The following is a 20086-nucleotide window of genomic DNA, read 5'->3' as shown; positions in this document are numbered from 1 at the left end:
CTGATATAAAACGTATTTAAATGTAAATAAAATTTTAATAATTTGCATATCACTTGTAAAGGTAAAAAAACGAGTTGTGTAAAATTGTAATTCAAGTTTTGTGATAGTATTTAACTGTTAGTCTTCAAGCTGTTCACACATAATGTGACTTTAATTTTCGTAAAATTTTTATTACTATATTAAAATAAATATAAAAATTTTCAGTTCGTATAAGACGAGTAAATTTTTAATATTTACTGAATTTAATATAACTATAATAACATTAATAATGGAACTAAATGAACGCTTACACAATGCTGATGGGCAGGAGAAGAAATGGTTACCAACGAAAATATTCTGGAGACAGGTTAGTTTTGTTCAAAATTATAGTCAGGCTTGTTATCAAATTTAAAAACCTGAGATAAGCCAAGGTTCAAACATATTAAAAGAATAAACAATATTTAATTCAAACAATAAAGAATAATGAAAATAAAGTAAAATCTAGCATCTAACAAGAGTATTTATAGACGAAAAAGCGAGAGATATTAGATGGATGAATAGGTTGATGTTTGTTAGAGTTTGTAGCCTAAACGACTGAACAGATTTTGATACATTTCGGTACAGATGTAGAGGATAGTCTGGAAGAACACAAAGGTTACTCACTTTTGTTTTTGAATTGTACAGAGTGTAACATTGTAAAGAAATAAAACAAATGTAAAAGTAGATGTACGTGGAGTAATAAATGGAATGCAGCCACCACGAGTTTGAACCTACACCGAGTAAATTAGATGATTTTTTTTTAATAATTGTGACCCTCCTTTGTATAGTTGTTCATCAGCGTGGGCGTTTGGAACATGTTGTTCATGGCCGGCTTGTGTATGGGTACGCCGACTGTTCTCATCCCGCAGCTGCGACGAGAAGCCAACTCTACTGACGCCGTGGATGATGAGACCGCATCTTGGTTATGTAAGTTTTTAATACAAAAGTATTGTAAATAGTGTGCTAGTTTTTTAAGAACAATCTCCAAGAGAATTGCTAAATCAAGCTAATCCAAGCTTCGGTAGATGAAGATAGTGACCATGTTGAAATGTAGATAGAATAATGCAATAATATCTAAAGCCTGCTACAGACGCTTCATTTTATCTAAACGATCCGAATGTTCAGATAAAACTGACCATGTGTAGTGGGCTTTAGAAAAACAGAAAATTGTTTAGATTACAATGATCAAAACAAAGAAAGCCGATTTAAAAGAACTACTAGAAGCGAAATAACTTTACTAAACAGATGTTTTTATTTTCAGATTCTGTTTTCGGCGCATGCACTCTACCCTGGGTGGTCATAACCCTGTTATTTACGCAGTATTTCGGACGTCGATGGCCTATCATTATCGGCGTATCCACTATATTCCTCGTCTTTTTATTCATGTCGTTAAGTTCAACAGCTAAACAGATCCTTGTTGCAGAGATAATGGAAGGCTGTTTTCTATCTTGCTGCCTAACCGTCTGCGTCATCATCTTGTCCGAGTATACTATACCAAAGTATCGAGGTATTTTTCTCTGTTTTAAATCTAGTAGTTTCTTCTGGGGGCTTTGGATCGCGAATATTATAGGGACATTCTTCCATTGGAGGAACATTCCAATTTTGGGTATGATTGTCTGTTTTTACTCATTAACTGCGTTCTTCTGGCCTGAATCTCCACACTGGTTGGCCAGTAAGGGACGTTTTGAAGAGTGTAAAGCATCCTACCGATGGCTGCACGGCTGTGACGAGGAAACCGAACGTGATTTAGCGACATTGGTGAAAAGACAGACGGATTACTTGAAGTTTCGTGCTGAAAAACAGAAATCGTTTTATTACTCACAGTATACATCGAAGGAGTTTTACAAACCTCTTTTCTTGATAGTACTGGCTGTTACTCAGTATCATTTCTCAGGGAAGTTAGTTTGTAGTATCTACGTGTTGGAAATAACGAAAAAAATAACAAATAGTGAGAGCACAGCGTATCTTATTATGCTGATATTGGACGGTGTAACGATTTTAGGTATTTTTATAGGATGTTTATTATCAAGGATATTGAACAGACGTACGATGTATCTTAGTTTTTCAGCGATAGGTGTAGTCTTTCTCTTTCTAACTTCGCTTTATTTATATTTAGTAAAATTGTCCGTTGTTGTTGAGAATAATATATTCTCTATAGTTTTATTAACTTGTTTTTCGATTGCCATCAGTTGCGGTCCCATGATAATGACCACATCTGTATACGGGGAAGTTATACCTTTAAAACATAAAACGTCTATGTTCCTTATAGCGATATTACTATTCGAAACTTATAATGCTTTGTTATTAAAGAATGCGCCTAAGCTCTTCAAGAATCTGGGATTTCACGGTACGTTTTTAATGTATGGAATTGTGACGGGTATATGTACGTATCTTTTATATTTATATCTGCCAGAAACTAAAGATAAAACGCTGGAGCAAATTGAACAGCAGTTCGAAGAAGAATCGAGAGCGCCAACGCCACCTGTCGAAGAAACTGAACTGTTCATTACAAAGCAATCTCAATAAGTTTGCAAAACAATTAATATTTCACTATGTACCTATTACAAATAGCAGTAGTTTGTTAAAAACTAAATAAATTCTAATACAATAATTAAATAAAACTATAAGCAATTTTTAACTGTTACAACTTTGCTATTTTATTTTACTAAAAACGTTACACTGAATAATTCATTCTAGTAAAACCTATTCATGATTTCTTATCACATTTGACTACAAATAGATAAAATATTTTTTGTTGACAAATTTAATTTTTAGCATCTAGGCATTTGTTATTAACTAATTTGAAAAGCAATCAAGGTTACTTTATTTTATTTATTAGATAAAAGATTGATTGAAGTAGTATGCATGTAGAATTAATGTAAATGGACACTGTAAATTTAATTTATTTAACTATTCCAATGCATCCCTTTAAGCACAGGTGTTGTAATATCTAAAGCATTGCTGGGAAGTTCTGGCATCTGTCATCCGTTCACAACCACACATTATAGCGGAATTACGCGTACTTTGATACACTAATGGCGCGGTCTGTCAAAGGATGTATTTTGAGGTTACAAAATAGTTTCCTCAACGATCGGAAAAATATAAACGAATAATTATTAATTCCCTAAAAGTATTTCAATATTTATTACAGATAAATAAATAAAATTATTTGTAATTTATCTGTTTGCATTTAGTTTATTTCCCAGGCATCACAAAGCTTAATTAATATAATCAGAAAAAATATATTGGCGGGACGTAAACAATACAGCGTGTGCAGTGCAGGGGAATTTAATGATTTTTCTCTTTAGAATACAAGTGAGGTGCGACTTGACAATGTAGGGTAGATAAAATTGTCGCCTATGGTCCGGTGGTTATAAAGCACATAATGAAGTACCGGTTCCGCTTCGGTGATCGGACATGTTTTAGTTCAATTTGGGTCGAATTAACCTTTACATAGGACTACACCTGTGACTCGGAGGTATTTAAAATTGTAATTAAAAAAAAAACTGTAAGCTTAACTAACTTAAAGTCGCTATTTTTTTGAAAATATAATGGAAAACAATTACTTCGAATCACAACTTACATGGAATCGTCTCGATTTATTACGATTTCCTTTATTATGAAGAATCGATTTCATGTTGCCAAATATTTTGCTCTGAAATTATTGTGTAACTTAACTACCATAAACTCATGGTTATATTAAAACAAAAGCTACGCATAATGCGTGTAACCTTCAATACATAGGGCCTCGTACCAGCCAGACGGACGGACAAACAAAAAAGCAAGTATCGTAATTATTATAAACCATGCGAGTGAATCGAGATCGACCAGTTGACCGAATGCCTCCATGCAGTGTACATTGGAAATAAATTAAAAAAAAATCATTCTATTTTTAAATTTAGAATAGCGTACGTGAATTAACTGTACTGGGATATGTGGGAATTATTTTTTTTATTATAAACAAGTTTAACGGCCAGTGCTATTTGCGGAGGATGAACTTTGGAAATCGTTAAGACGGGACTCAATGAAGATGGAACAAATTATTATTTTGGTAAGTCAATTAAAATCAATATAGCGATTAGTTAAAATAATTAGCAGAATAATTAAAGCCCTTTTTAAATAATTCTTCTGAGCTAGTAAACATGATTTGTTTTTAATATTAGACTTTTTAAATAATCAATAATAGCTATTACAAGCGTATAAACTTTTATTAAAATATAACATCGTGACAATATTTGGCAGAGACTTATCCCAGCAGTGGGCGTCACGTGGTTTAGAAGTGGAAATGTAAAAATCTTAAAATAGACAAAAAATAATGCAAAGTAGACGTTTTCAATTGGATAATTGACTGACTTGGATGAAATATTAAATTATTTTTGTATTCTATACACCTAAATACTATGTTAAACATTTCACTCTAAAGGCTATATCATTGAATAAACGGTAGTTCTAAATCTGAAATCCAGGGCCGGCGTCAGGGTAGGGTGCCGTTGGACGCCCAGGGCGTAAGACAGAAAAGGGCGTTGCAGGTCTGCGAATTACAAAGTATCACATATGTCCATGTCCATTAAATCGTCGTTCACATTAGGGGAAGACTTGTCATTAATTAATAGACGATATAATTCGTAGGTGTTTGCCCTCCCGTGGGGCCATGGGTGGTGGTGGTGGATAGAGAACCCTGTTTTCTCCCCCACCGCATAGGTGATACGCAAAATTACGCCCAGGGTGATAGAGTTGTTCTTAGTACTACTGAAAAATTAAAAATAACCACATTATGGTCATAATAGCTTTATAATTTTCTAGCTGTTTCCATGCCACTTCATTCGCATGAAATTATGAAAATTTTATTTTATTGTTTACATTTATCAAATTACCAATTACAAATGTCAAAATGACATGACATGATGACAACCTTGCTTCCTTAATGTTGGCAGCAACTTATGGTCTCTTTCCCACATTAGCGTTTTTATCCAAAAAAAAATTACCCCTAAGTTTAATGGCCTGAAAATATATAGCCTAAAGCGTGACGCACGTGTACTTTTTACTAAAAAAAGTCTTATTAAAAATATGCTGTAATTGCTGACATCTTAGGCAACAAAGAAGTATTTGTTTACGCTTTATTATAATAGTATAGATTAAAAAAGGTTACATCGCGTACAGCACAAAAGGTTATGGGACAGTTGTGTAACATTCAAGGTTGTAATCCGTGTAGTCAAATTATATGTTTAATTGTACCGCTCTTTTGTTACAATTTGAATAAAACTCGTTGCACAATACAGTAGAATATTTACATACATATTCGGCACTCTAACTTAATGTTTAAAGCTTGTACAATCAAATGATAAATATGTAATGCTTTTTTTATAAATAGGTTTTATTACTTAACTATAAAAAATCTGATAACCTTTCAACCTACAAAGTCGCTAAAACTGGCGCTTAATCGTGTGTACAACGTTGAATAAAATTAAAAAGAAATTAAAACTGTATATGTAATATAACGTAAGGATAATTATAACCAACCATTTCGTTTAAGCTGGCGATTCACTGTGCGTAAAATATACACGTAAAAATACAAAACAAAAATTTCCAGAATCAAATGTAAGACAAAAAAAATAATAAAAAAAGTGACATTGAATCCAAGTTCATATATAAAACGAGTGCAATTATTATCATCTAAGTACTACATACAACGTCCGCCGAAAACAATAGAATGATGTCACCTGTAAAACAAAAGTAGGCCGAAATCAGGAGCCGGACCTTGCTACATTTGTTCTCGCATGTGGCTATTTGGCTGGCTGGCTGGCATTCAAAAAGCTAAAACACTGATAAGAAATAGTTCCACATGAAATTGTATGAAGCCACTAACACTATAATATTTTTCTTAACAACATAAGTAACGTAAGATACATCTTATAGCTAAGTTAAGTTTGTATTTATAAAAATTGTTTTCTTTTGTGTACAAAATTTTAAATAAAAATAATAAAAATATTATGAGTTATGGGAATTTAGTCTGAAAATAAACCGAGGTAGCGCGGGACAACTAAATATGAAGGCATATACGAAACTAGGTAGCTCAAATCTTCAATTTTTTTCTAATATCACATATAAACAAACTTCATCACATCACAGAAACCCGGAACTCATAACGTTTCAGACAAAAAACTAACAGGAAGTAACGCTAAGTCATATAATTATGCAACAAAAACTCCAAGTGCTATTGACCGATCTTCGTACAGCGATAACAGCATAATTGTTAAGCGTTTTAACTGTAATTGTAAATGACTTACAACAATTTACATTGTTCATTCGTTAAGCTATTTAAATAAACATATATCGGAACTAATGTCAGGGAGTAATTGAATCTTACCGTCCAAACTAATAAAAAAGTACGAGGTAAGCAGTAAGTAAACAGATGTCACGTAGGAATAGAAAAACTTAGCGTTTCGTCTGATGTATGTGCATGCCGGAGGCCATAGCCCTCTTCCTCTTTCCATCCATTTCGTACAAGAATAGGATAGGAAGGGGATGTGGATTTGGTGGGATGGGACGCAAGGATAGGCAAAATTTCCTCTGTCTGTGCGTCTTTCTGGAGTTGTTTAAGAACATCTGCAAATGCGGATGTCTATTAACAGCGTAATTTGGCGAACTCCAGTGACGGCTTGTTTATTTATCACCTTACACTATAAAAATGTTAAAGCCGGTCAATACTGAATTGAAATCATTTTAATTTCAGATACTTTCATCTATTCTGTTGACGACACATTTTGAAGGAACAAATGCAGATACCGTCTTATCTGCAGTCTTAACTCCAACTGAAAGCGCTACCCTTCAGCGTCAAGAGAGAAGTTACTACGAAAGATACGGCGATAGACGTCCTTTATACGAACGGCTGGATTACGATAGATGTGGAAGATGTGATGACCGTTCTGACGACAGATATGATGATAGAGATGATTACGATAGGGGACGTGATAGGTATGACGATGACAGAAGATCAAACAGACCGACATCTGGCAGCAGGCATGATAAAAATAAAGATTACGACGACGATGATAGACGATACAGTAATGATAGGAAGAACGGACAAAAGAACGGTACAGAAGATGACAATGATAACGACAAGAAAAGACCATATGATGACAAAGACAGACCCAGTAGTGGAAGGAAAGGTAATAGAGATAGACATAGACATGATGACAGAGATAGGTATAGACCTGATTATTATGATAGATTTTTAAGAGATCCGTATAGACATGAGAGACCATACTATGATGATCCTTATAGAGAACGGAGGCCATATGACAGATATCCTTATTCAGATAGATATGATGAAGGATACGGTGGCAGATATGATGGGTATGCTTATACTGGATACAGAAGACCTTATTACGATGATCGGTATGATAGAGGAAGCACATATGACGCCTATGGAGGCTATGGTCCTGGTGTAGGACGAGGACCACATGATAGGTAAGAGTAATTTTGTTAAAATATAATAAATAATTACACCGTTCAACAAATTGTCCATACAAAATAATGTTCAATGACCTCACAGTTCATTTACTGTAATAAATTCACCGTTACTATTGAATCATGTCACTGAACAAAGCTAATAATGATACAAAGTTCGAATAATACAGAATATCTACGCTTTCGCCTAATTTTCCATTGTCATATACTCAACGACCATGTAATGGCGGACCGTAGCAAACATAACCTAACATTTGCACCGTTGTTTGCTCATTTTCCATCCATTTAATACACGTAGATCTATTGACGTAAGATTTTATCTATTTTGCATTTTTGTTCGTTCGTTTTTCAATTAGTTTTGCCCTTTAAAGGATCTTCTAATCTAATTAAACCGAATTTTGAACATGTCGAGAAATACACAGGGCATTAAATATTTGTCTGATTCACTGCAATAATTTCTTTTCTGATAACTTGACGATAATGTAATCATTTTTATTATAATTTATCTTACTTAATTTTATCAAGCTAACTACGATTGAGTGAACCGGAAAAAGCCGATTAAAAAACTAAACATGAAATAGATGTTGCTTTAAAAAGGGTTACAAAGGAGTTGCAGATCTAAGGGGATTAGCAACGACCGAGCATTTTCATAACACTTCAAGAACTGCAGAATTCAACCCCTTCAAAACTTCAAATTAAAAGTATAAACATGTTAACTTGGGGCCAGTTTTAGGCCGTGGGACGAGACATACCGCGGCCAATCGGGCTGGGACTCCGGCGGCCGAGGGTACTACTTCGCATCAGGACGTCCTGACACCGCCCAGGCTCAGTACTGGGGACGACCTGAATACTCCAGGTCTGGAAATAAACGTTTTTTATGAATATAAAAACCATCGCGTTAAACAATTAGAAAACAAATTATAAGATATACATTCCCATACGTGACGATAAAAATATCTAGCAAGTACTACATAAGAGTAAATAAACCGATTTCAGACCACAATCCAGTTCCGGCAGTTGGCAGAGTGTTGGATATTCCAGCGGCTACAGAGACCCCGCCCTGGACTATCGCGGCTCCTTCGGCTATGGTCAGACAGGAGGGTACCGACAAGACGTCAGCTCTTACGGGCAGTCCAGTGGTTGGCATAGCGTTGGAGAACGACGACCTTATAGAGATCAAAGGTTGGAAACGAATTAATCTTAATCATCATCCGTCTAGTGACCTTTGAAACGAAAGAAAACATAAAATTTTTACTTTCAGCGGCGTCAGTCAATTAGACAACAGCAATCCTGATAGCAGATACAGTCAACCAGTCTACGGACAACAAAATGGTTTCCAGCCCAACTATGGTGTGAGCAGCACAACACTAGCCACAAGCTACTTACATGAAAGAGAAGACGATAATATAGTGACAGCTAAATCAGATGACAATACAACTAAGCCGCCATCGTAGATTTTTAAGAGTTTGAATATGTAATGAATAAAATCCACTCAATTATTGTATAACACCTCTTATATTTTGCTTAAGGTATAAATTTAATTTTAGTTTTAATCAGATCCGTGTTAAGAGTGCAAGGCGTGCTGGACGCCTAGCGCCAGATTATGGGCAACAAGTCCTGCAAAGCGCCAGCCAATCACAGTCGACCGCCCAATATCGTTAAGACGGCATCCGTTGTAATTATAGTTAAAGTAATAAATAAACCTTGAAATTAATAATTGATATAATTGCATTTTATTTTGTACAAGAAAAAACCTTTTACATTACCTCCTTGTTTTACTCCGATAGCGTAAAATTGAGTTGTGGAAGACACTGCTCAACTTTCAACCTTTGAAATCACTCTTGGTAAATTTATTAAGAAAAACAATGAATTAAACATAAAATCTAGTAGTACAGTAGAACCTTACTTTATAATTTCAAACAAAATAAATAGTAGACAGAACCATCTATCTGTCATATCTTGAACTACAAAATCATTTAGTTCAAAATCTAAACAATAGATGGCGGTTATAACTTTAATGATGAAAAGACATGCTGAGTCATCATTTTTAATTATACCTAAATAACTTGAAAGACAATTATTAAAACTTTCATTGTTAAAACATGAAATTGAAACATAACAATTAGATACATCCAAAAATCCACTCCTGTAACCGTAAAGATCAAGCCACCTGAGTTTATTCCCTGAGAATTACAAAAATATGTTGCCTTTCTCGTTCCCAATAATGAAATGATAACAATATACAGTTTAACATGCGAGAGTACAAGGGACCTCGAAATTTTTTGCATTTATGGTTTTAGAAGTTACAATGATCAGAAAATACGTGTTTAGATTCTACTTCATTATGAACGATTAAAAGGTATGTTAAAAAGACGGCTAGATCTAAAGTTTTAATACAGTATGGAACTAAATTAAAGTGTACCGCAGCCTAATCAAATATTATGTCGGCCAATTATATCTAAGACAAGAGCTCGAACGTAATCGAACAATTAACGATGTGATAAAATGATTACATGATTATTTTCTGATAGCCAACATTCATGTCCACTTGCTATCAAGTCTTTGTATGTTTTACAGCTTTTTAATTATTAAAATACTGTCCAGTTATTTGATAGTGTTGTGTGAGAATGACGGAACAAGATTCTGTCCAAGTGCGAGAAAATTCTTCGCAGAATGTCAGTGTTGTCAATAAGGAAGATGGGACGTCACTCCAAGTGCCGGCGAAGAAGTAAGTTTTTTTAAATTATTTCGTTGGAACATAGATACTAATTATTTTAAACAAAATACGGTATATGAGTAGAATTCAAGAGTTTAGAAATTAAATTTCATTTGCACTTTAGCAGTTTTTATTTCAAGTATTTTCTTTTACTCACTTGTCTAAATGTATTCTTTGGATGAGATACCCATAGTAAATGCGTCTTATGTTTACCCACGATTTTTTATTGATTGTAAGAACATCTCTAAGTCTAAATATTAATTTATTCTTTACGTATTTACATTAAAATCACAGGCATCAATGTTCAAACTGCGCAATACTGCGGTTTATTTTTTTAGTTTTAAGTTATTTAATGATTTGTCTATAAGGGTCTCCAGAGATCGAGGGCATCTTAGATAGATATGTTTCTTTTGCAATTTTGACGCTATAGGGGGACAGCTGGCCGCACCGCCCGGTGGCAACGCCCATAATTTACATTGAATTAGTATAATTAAAAACGACAGCATGTTCACCTAAGTCTAGATGGGTTCTTGGTCAAGCGCTAGTCTATACTTCTATACTATTATAATAAAGCGTAAACACACACTTCTTTGTAGCCTAAGATATTAGCAATTACAGCATATTTTTGAATAATTCTTTTTTTAACAAAAAGCCCTACACTTGTGTCATGCTTTAGGCTATATATTTTCACGCCATTAAACTTAGGGCGTAAATATTTTGGATAAAAACCCTAATGTGGGAAAGATGTCATAAGTTGATGCCAACATCAAGAAAGAAAGATTCATTTTGACATTTGCTATTGATAATTTGACAAATGTAAACAATAAAATAAAATTTTCATAATTTCATGCGGATGGATCCGCACGGGAACAGCTAGTTTATTTATAATTTTAAAAAGTAGGTTATTGAATATTGATTAATACTTAGCCGAATTACAGAGACATATTTTTATCATGCAGTCATAAACTGTGGAATGATATCACCTATCGTTTACGTAAACTACAACTTTATCGAGTATTTACTTTGAAGTGCTGTTATGATATCAAAGATAAGCAAATTGTAACGAATTCCAGATGATATCAAATAATTTATATTGAAAATCTGACTTAATAATGAGCAAACTTTAGTTAGCGCTGTAAAAAGAACTTAAAGTGAATCTGAAACACGACAAAATTACAAGACCTAAGTCGTTCCGACAGGTTGCCGCGTCTCTGTATAATATACAGAAAATGTCAGAGAAATCTAAGGGTGTACTAAGTAACCATTTAACATATCTACTTGCAGTAATGCGAGATTGGTTTTGACTCTAATTATTTCAAGGTAAAAGATCGATGATGTTTATTATCACACTAGCTGTTGCTAGCGATTTCATTCGCGGGAAATTAAAAAGATAATAAAAAGCATACCCTATCTTACTCACAGATAAATGATCTGTCTAACGGTGTAAGAATTTTTAAAATCGGCTCAGTAGTTTTTGAGTTATTTCAATACATGCAAAAATACGAATCTTTCCGCTTTTCAATATTAGCATAGATAGCTGTTGCTCGCGATTTCGTCTGCAAGAAATTAAAATGATGAAAAAGTATAGCCTATGTTGCTCACTGATAACATAATTTTTTAGTAGTGAAAGAATTATTGAAATCGGCCCAGTCGTTTTTGAGTTATTTTAATATATACGAAAATACAAATCTTTCCTCTTTATAATATTAGTATAGATATATAAAATTGGGTATAATCGCATAATTCAGTCATTACTAAAGTTGAATCATATTATTATATAGATTAAAATGAGTTAATGTAATTTCTTTACAAGTATATTATCGAATTGTCTTTATCAACATATTTTGCTGATATCTTTACTTTGTGAGGAATAATAAAAAAATATGATAATAAATTAATCGAATATGATTAAATGTATACAAAAACTTCGCGTTTCTGTTCGCGTTTGCATTAAGGAAACACTCCTATGAATAGATTCTTATCTTTTTTTAAAGAATGAATGAGAAATAAATGTCGTTTCAAGAGTAGGAACTGCACTAAGATAAACTCTGTATCCAGTTTATATTGGACATGTCTGATTTGTTACTAGAAAGTAGCCGTGCGTAAATTTATAGAGCCAAATAAATTTCAATTCAAACAAATTTTAAATATTGTCTTAATTCGTAGCTGGTTGCTAGGACCTAAGTCTTAGATTAGTTGGCATGAAATGTCGTAATATGAGCCGATTACACGTAAAAAAAGGGTTTGTAATTATATTCCGATGGCACGTAATAAAACCATTTCGTAATTAAATATTACGTGTCGACATAGAGCACCACTCCTTCAAATGGTTGTAAAATAATAAAGTTTTAGTACAACGTTCCGTGTCCTGGCTTGCCCTTTTTTTATACTACCATGGTAAGCCTTTTAATCATTTACCTGTGGTACAGGTACGACCAGTAACACATCGGTAGTTATCAGAGTTTTAAAAAAATTAGCAGTCAGTAGTTTTTGTTACGAAGTAAAGGGCTCCCACCACTGGGTGATAGCTTAAAAATGACGTCACTGTCAGTTAAGGGAACAAAATCCGATATTACCATCACATATTTTACACCTTCGATTGTTATCAGACAATTAACAATTTGGTGGGACAGGCTCTAAATCAAGTATTAATAAGCTTGTTTGTAAACAACATGGTTGTGCCTGTCTCGTACTCAATCAATTTATTTTAATTGAACATCGTTTGAGAGAATTGATTCGCATGACCGCTAATTATTTACGCACATACATATCTTTCAAATATATCCTGTTTATCTTTTTTTATGACTCTGATTATTATACGATTGTACCTTTTCTGACTATACTAATATTATAAAGAGGAAGGATTTGGATTTTTGTATGTATTGAAATAACTCAAAAACTAATGGGCCGATTTCAAAAATTCTTTTACCAATATTAAGCTGCGTTATCAGTGAGTAACATAGGTTTTGTTTTTTTATTATTTTTTTCTTTTTAAGCGGACGAAGTCGCGTGGAACTCAGATAAAAGGTGAAAGTAATGTTTTATTTTAGCATTTGACTTTTATTCCAATTTCCAATCGGATGGGAGCATCAATAACTTATTTCAGTCTCTAATCATGCCGTTAATTACATATTTTTGGTATAAAACAATATTTAATACTGCTAAAATTAATTAGGGCTTAGAAAACGAAAAACAAGGTGAATCGTCAATGGCCCAGATCCAATAATCGGATTGTCTTTACAACAGCTAAGCTGGAAGCCATTGCTAGTTCGCCGTTAACTAATTGTTATAAAGTTAAGATGTTTTTGAATTTTTGACCTAATTCCAAAGCACTTGTGACCCTTTTAGATTGTCAAAGATGGACAGAGATAAAAGTTATCTATCTACTATCTAAATATTAGTTACAAACACTTATTTGGTAATCCAAGAAGTTTTCTTAATTTAAAAATGTTTACTAGATTTCAGAAATATGGTACAACTAGCTGATGCCCGCGACTTCTTCCGCGTGGTATTAGAAAACATACGAACTATTTAGATAACAAAATGCTACGTATCCCTCGGGAACCGGACATTTCTCGGGGATGAACCTCATCCCATGTGTACACCAAACTTTGTTTTATATCCGTGCCAAATGTCAATAAGATATGTTGAACCGTTGCAGAATGATCGAGTAAACATTAAAAAACTAAATTAATGAATTCCACGGGAAACGTAACTATTCCCTGGATAAAAAGTAGCCTATGTGTTCTTCAAGTCTATGCTCTATACCTGTGCCTAATTTTATGGAGATCCGTTCAGCAGTTTAGGCTACAAACGCTAAGAAACATCCATCCATCTAAACTTTCGCATTTATAATATAAGTAAGAAGTAAGAAGTAAGAAGTAAGCTTAGAAAGATTGAATTTGATAGTTTTAAAAAGATGAACTAAATATGTTAAATATTTTACAAATCCGTTATGGGTCTAAGAACACGTGACCTCTAAAAAGTGAAAGGTCACGATGCTAGAAATTGCATTATATCTAAAACAATGCGCTTCTTTATGCCTCGCAATATGTAGACGGAAAACACTGAACTCTAAAGGTGTGAATACACCAAAGCGATATGAACGTAATAGTAACACATAATCAATTCGGCTTAAAACATAAAAAATAACTGTTAAAGTAAAAACAATTAGGTATTGAAAAGATTGAGAAAGAAATTTTGAAAATCTAGTGGATTTTTTAACCAAGAATTTAAAAAACATACACTTGCATCTTATCACTATTGCTATTTCGTTTGTTTTTAATGAGTATAAGAGGGATGGTTGTCGTAATACAGGTGCTATAGTAGTGGAAATTAACCGTATCCTACGCCAGGTGTGTTAAACTCTGGTGAGTTGTTGCCCTAAGCGATGACACAATGCGAGCTCTCACTTGACCGGTCCCGCGCACGTCGGAGACGCCAGCGCCAGTTTGCCGCCAACTGTAGCCCAAACTTCATGTCACTGCCGCGAACCTGAACGCACCCATAACGAAACTCTTTTCACACAAACTTTTTGAATTAAGTGACAGTTGTTTTTTTAATTACGTCTAATATAAAGGTGCATTGAATGTAAGTCCAGAAAAAAATTAAGAAGTGATAAATTAATACTGTTTTTTGTAAAATATTTTTGGGTCAAAGTTGGTGCCGTTTTTTTTTTTTTTTTGATGCCGTGATGCATCGAGTGCTGTGTGCATTGTTGGATGTTTTAATCGAGTTTTGGTGATCGAGGTGAGTCGACTGGGTTTTTATTCGCGAATTTCGTCCGAAGTCGTACGCGGTCGTTGACTTTAGGCTTTTTAAAACTCGTTTAAGATCCTTTCTCATATGCTTCATACATTTAGACTAATGCCAATTCGAATTTACGACCACATCGTTTTTAAATTGAATTTATGAGACAAAAGAGGTTAATAAATTTTGATACACTTAAAAAAGGTTACGTATTTAAAACTAACATTAACTTTGTCATTAACTTGCAGCCTTTTATTCAAATTTAAGTAGTAATATTAACAATAACATAATGTATTAAAAAAGGCTTAAATCTAACCTAAGTTTGGAAAGCTCCAGCGTTAACATAAATCGTTTAGTTTCAGAGTACTGCTGATCCTAAATCCTCACTAATAGTATCATGAATGATTAAATTATCAGCTAAAATTTGTTTATGCCTGTAATGGTTGATATTTGAATACAAAATAAGCGTCTCTAAAGCATGGAAAGGGACCAAAATTCTTAGTTTCAAATCATACTGTGACATAAAAAATAATCTATACTAATATTATGAAGAGGAAAGATTTGTATTTTTGGATTTTTGTATGTATTGAAATAACTCAAAAACTACCGGGCCGATTATAAAAATTCTTTCACCGTTAGAAAGGTAATTTATCTGCGAGTAACATAGGCTATATATTTTAATTTCACGCGGGCGAAGTCGCGAGCAACAGCTAGTACAATATAAAAATGTATTTTTTAAAAATTACAACATTTTAGGCAATAAATGATCCAGGCACAATGTTAATTTTTAATCTTAACTTAGAAACCTATCAAAAGTAACTTAATTAATGTTATCAGACTTAAGCTAGACTTTATTTTAAGACGTCCAGTTTTCATGACGCGAATTCCAGTGAAATATTACATTCCATCCTGCATGCAGCTTCCAGACGCGTGCAAGCGAAATAACGGCATGCGTTAACTGAAACACATTAAACTAGGAGAATAGGGATACCAAAAGTTTTGCGCATTCCAGGACAATTTTGCATAAAAAAAAAAGAATCTAAGAAACAAATGAAATGTCCACCTTTGTGCCTCCCCTCCGTATCTAAGGCAACGCATCTGAAATTGCAAAAGTTTATGGGCAGCAGTCGTTTCGCTATTTCAGCGAATTCAGGTTCAACGAAAAGGAATATAGGCTCATAAAATATAACAGTACCTTTTAAATATAACTTGTTTAGGAAATGTCAAAGAAATCAATTTTATATGTTTTCGCAGTTCGTTATCGCGAAATGTTAAGGTTATACATTCACCGTGATTTCTAAAAGTTGCAGAGCTGCTGCATTTTTTTTTATATCCGCACTGTCGAACTTGCGGGTAAAACCTAATATAACTATATGTCTATCTTATGCCGGGTTTCTGAAGTATCTATTTATTTTATCATTATCTAGTGATTCATTAGTTAAGTTGTCCTAATTTTCGATAGGTTAAAACTCTGATTTCGTAGTTCAGACGCGTATTTCATGAAGTCATCGAACCAAAAACACTAACGAATGGTTAAATGTACTTGGGAAACCGGGCATTAATAATTTAACTACGCTGAATTCGAAGTAAGACATGTTTGTCTATAAGGAAGGAATAAATGAGTACTCGTAGCGTCACTGACGCCGTGAAGTATCGACGCTTGCCAATACAGGAGCCATGAAGCTGATGTCATCGACAATTAAAATATTTACTTAACTGTTGTGACGCATTCCTTAGTAAGTAACAGGACAATATTCAGCGAATTAAAATCTAAATGCTTTATTCAATGCATATTGTTGGAATACAAAATTAACTCGTCTTTCTTTAGTTATACATATTATACAAGCTTTCGTCCGCTACTCCGACCGCGTGAAATTTAAAAAAGAAACAAAAGTAAGTAGCTTATGTATTTCAGGCTGTGCTCATCTAAGGCAATCTCTAACAAACATCAATTCATTTAAACTTTCGCAATAATAATATTAGAAGTAAGATTAGTAAGAAAGTAATAAATACAATGAAACCACAAACTAAACAGAGTTCAACTGGTTAGTTAGAGAATTTTAGTATACATTTTTTTAAAAGGCCAATGCCATATTCAATCTGTAACAGTATTTATTGGTATGTTAGTACTACATTTAGGTTTTAAAACTTTATAGTGTAGTCAAAATTAATCTAAAATCAAGCGTTATGTCCTAAGATGAGTCATTATTTACGTGTTTTTTAATCACGCGTGCTCGTGTGCATTACAGTAAATTACATAGTTTTTATATATGTAATGTTACATTTAAAAAATAATTACAACAAACAGAAATGTTGCTTAAAACAAAACGTGTCTGTGGTCATACGTGCTTCCTATTGTTTTTTAAATATTTTTTATATATGTTTTTAGGTTAGACTGTTTGCAAGCTAATTTGAAGTGTAACTGCATTTGTTTAGAGTACATTTTCAAAAACCTTTCGCCGACAATTGTAATTTTCGATTTTTTATTGCAAATAATTGCAAAAAATTCTAATATTCCTAGATTTTATTGATTTTATTATGTTTATTTACTAGTTAGGTTATAAAAATGTATAGTTATATAATATTATGTTGTAATCATAATACTAAAGCTAATTTAGTAAAATTTAAGTCAGTAAATTTCATGCTCCAAATTCTCAGCGAAAACTCGTATCTAAAGATTTAGAGCATAAAATCTGCATTGCGTAATATATTTTATCAATGCACGGCATTAATTAATGTTTATGCGAATCTTTTATTAGAGTATTTTAAAAGTAGTGCGAATTTCTTTACATGCATTTAGCGCCTTAAACTTTGTTTCACACGAAAAACAAAATACTACGTATCTTACGGGAATCTGAAATTTCCGGGTATGATACGTATTCCACATGTTACTCCAGACTTTGTTTTATATCTGAGCAAATTCCAATAAGATATGTTGAGTCGTTGCATAATTATGGAGAAAGATGAAAAAACAAAATCATGTATCCCACGGGAACCGCCACCATTTCCGGGATCAAAAGTATCTTATATGTCCTTCTAGACTATCCTCTACATCTATGCCAAATGTTTATCTAAATTTGTTAAGCAATTAGGCTACATACTCTAACATTCATCTAAACTTTCGCATTTATTTTAATACTAGCTGTTCCTGTGCGACTTCATCCGCATGAAATTATGAAGATTTTACTTTATTTTATTTTATTGTGTGCATTTGTCAAATTATCAATTACAAATGTCAAAATGACATGACATGATGACAACCTTGCTTCCTTGATGTTGGCAGCAACTTATGGTCTCTTTCCCACATTAGGGTTTTTATCCAAAACATTCACCCCTAAGATTAATGGCGTGAAAATATATAGCCTAAAGCGTAACGTAAGTGTAGGGCTTTTTATTAAAAAAATAGTATTATTAAAAAATATGCTGTAATTGCTGACATCTTAGGCAATAAAGAAGTGTGTGTTTACGCTTTATTATAATAGTATAGATAGAAGATGGCCAGTATTCGAAAAATATTGAATTGACCTCTTAAAAGGTCATTGCATATCAATAATTAAATAATATTAGATGTTTAAACTGTGTATCAGTATGAATGGGGCCTTGTATACGTCTGAGTCACAGGTGCATGAGTGTAATCAGTACCGATACGGTGCTGCCCTATTTACTATCCTTCCTGATATTAAATTAAAAAATGTTGTCCTGGAAAAACATGAGTTAACGCATTATCAATTCAATGTTCAATGGTTCAATGGTCGAAAATATTAATTACAGCATTTTTACCTTCAACATCAGAAAAAATTCGAAAACTTATCTGACTCTGATAAGTGCTTCGGAAAATATGTAGTTATAAATACAACATTAGCGACGTGACCCGACTTTGCACCGGTCCAATGATAATACGAAAACGTATTTTACATCACATTATAACCTCCAAAATTATCAGTATTTCTCTACTATATTATGCATGTAAACCTTCCTCTTGAATCACTCTATCTATTAAAACTGCATCAGAATCCTTTGCGTAGTTTTAAAATAGGGACAGACAGACAGTGTGAAGCAACTTTTTGTACTATGTAATGATATAAATTAACTTTGGCAACACTGGACAAGAATCTTATGCATTTTATATGCATTTACCAAAATGCTGCGAAGCCAGTTTCGCACTATCTGATCCTCGTATGTCAAATGAGCTATGTCAAGTTATCACAATGCTTAATAATTCAAACAAAACTGTTATATCCGCAGATAATAAGCCAGTTGCGTCAGCTATAGCAGAACGGACGTTATATAATATTATGTAGGAGTTTGACAAGGTCGAAATGGGGAAAAAATGTTTAGATTTAAGTACCTTTTTATTTTGGAAAATCGGTCAAAAAATCATAAAACACATAAATATCAATTAATTATTATTATATATCTTAAAGACTTATTTTTTATTAAAAATCATTTACTTAAGGGTTAGATTAGTTGAAAGTTACTTAATTATGTTATAACTACCTGTTGCTTGCGACTTCGCCTACGTGAAATGATCAATAATATAGCCTAACTAACTGATAACATAGCTTTCTAATGGTGAAAGAAGTTTTGTAATCGGCCCAGCAGTTTTTTAGTTAATTTAATACCAACAAAAATAAAAAAAAAATATCAGTATAGATTAAGCAAATAAAGTTTTACAAGTAACTATCGTTAAAACCCGACATCCCCGCGGTGATGGGAAACATCGTAGTTCAACCAGCATATATCTGTTAAAAATTCAAAGATGTGTGAAGTCAACACGCATTGCAGCATGGTTCACTATGGCCTAATCATCTCTAACATAAGGTAGACCGAGCCCCTCATAAGGCAAATGTATAGCTCAATACAAAGTTTGTTCATAGTGTCTTATCTTGTAATATCCGTATAAATGATTGCATGTATAGAATAGGTTATGGGAAAGTATTCACATTTTTCTATTGCCATTTTCCCATCATTGTTTGGTGTGAACTTTTATAAACATTGTCCTGTAGCAATAAAGCGTGTGTAATCGTGCTGTTATGAGTAAAATAGCTCATTTCCTTTACAGTAATTGTAACTTTACTTGCTTAAATCTATACTAAAATTATAAAGAGGAAAGATTTGTATTTTTGTATTGAA

The 20086-nt window shown here is 33.2% G+C and overlaps 3 protein-coding genes across 4 annotated transcripts in view; all 3 read left to right on the top strand.

Annotated features, from left to right (window-relative positions):
• Positions 1 to 128: 128 nt before the first annotated feature.
• On the top strand, positions 129 to 2554 carry LOC106108823 (facilitated trehalose transporter Tret1-like). Its single transcript, XM_013290100.1, has 3 exons — positions 129 to 346; positions 807 to 945; positions 1280 to 2554. The coding sequence occupies exons 1-3, from the start codon at positions 269 to 271 to the stop codon at positions 2542 to 2544; spliced, it is 1482 nt and encodes a 493-aa protein (XP_013145554.1). The 5' UTR covers positions 129 to 268; the 3' UTR covers positions 2545 to 2554.
• Positions 2555 to 3835: 1281 nt separating this feature from the next.
• Positions 3836 to 9211, top strand: LOC106108979 (translation initiation factor IF-2). 2 transcript variants are annotated; one of them, XM_013290354.1, is made up of 5 exons: positions 3836 to 4069; positions 6752 to 7488; positions 8222 to 8344; positions 8485 to 8670; positions 8750 to 9211. In XM_013290354.1, exons 1-5 carry the CDS (start codon positions 4043 to 4045, stop codon positions 8940 to 8942), a joined length of 1266 nt encoding a protein of 421 aa, XP_013145808.1. In that variant the 5' UTR covers positions 3836 to 4042; the 3' UTR covers positions 8943 to 9211. The 2 variants fall into 2 exon arrangements, with proteins under 2 accessions (XP_013145808.1, XP_013145806.1); XM_013290352.1 differs by having other exon boundaries at positions 8216 to 8344.
• A 5428-nt stretch (positions 9212 to 14639) lies between these two features.
• The window catches only part of LOC106108915 (myosin-IB), a 37160-nt gene continuing 31713 nt past the window's right edge, over positions 14640 to 20086 (top strand). Inside the window, exon 1 of the mRNA XM_013290268.1 lies at positions 14640 to 14953. The gene's annotated coding sequence lies outside the window, so the exon portion shown is untranslated. The remainder of the gene's footprint in view (positions 14954 to 20086) is intronic.

The sequence above is a fragment of the Papilio polytes genome, unplaced genomic scaffold, assembly GCF_000836215.1.
Source record: "Papilio polytes unplaced genomic scaffold, Ppol_1.0 DF821400.1, whole genome shotgun sequence".
Classification (NCBI taxonomy): domain Eukaryota; kingdom Metazoa; phylum Arthropoda; class Insecta; order Lepidoptera; family Papilionidae; genus Papilio; species Papilio polytes.
This window is presented reverse-complemented; position numbering and strand designations above follow the sequence as displayed.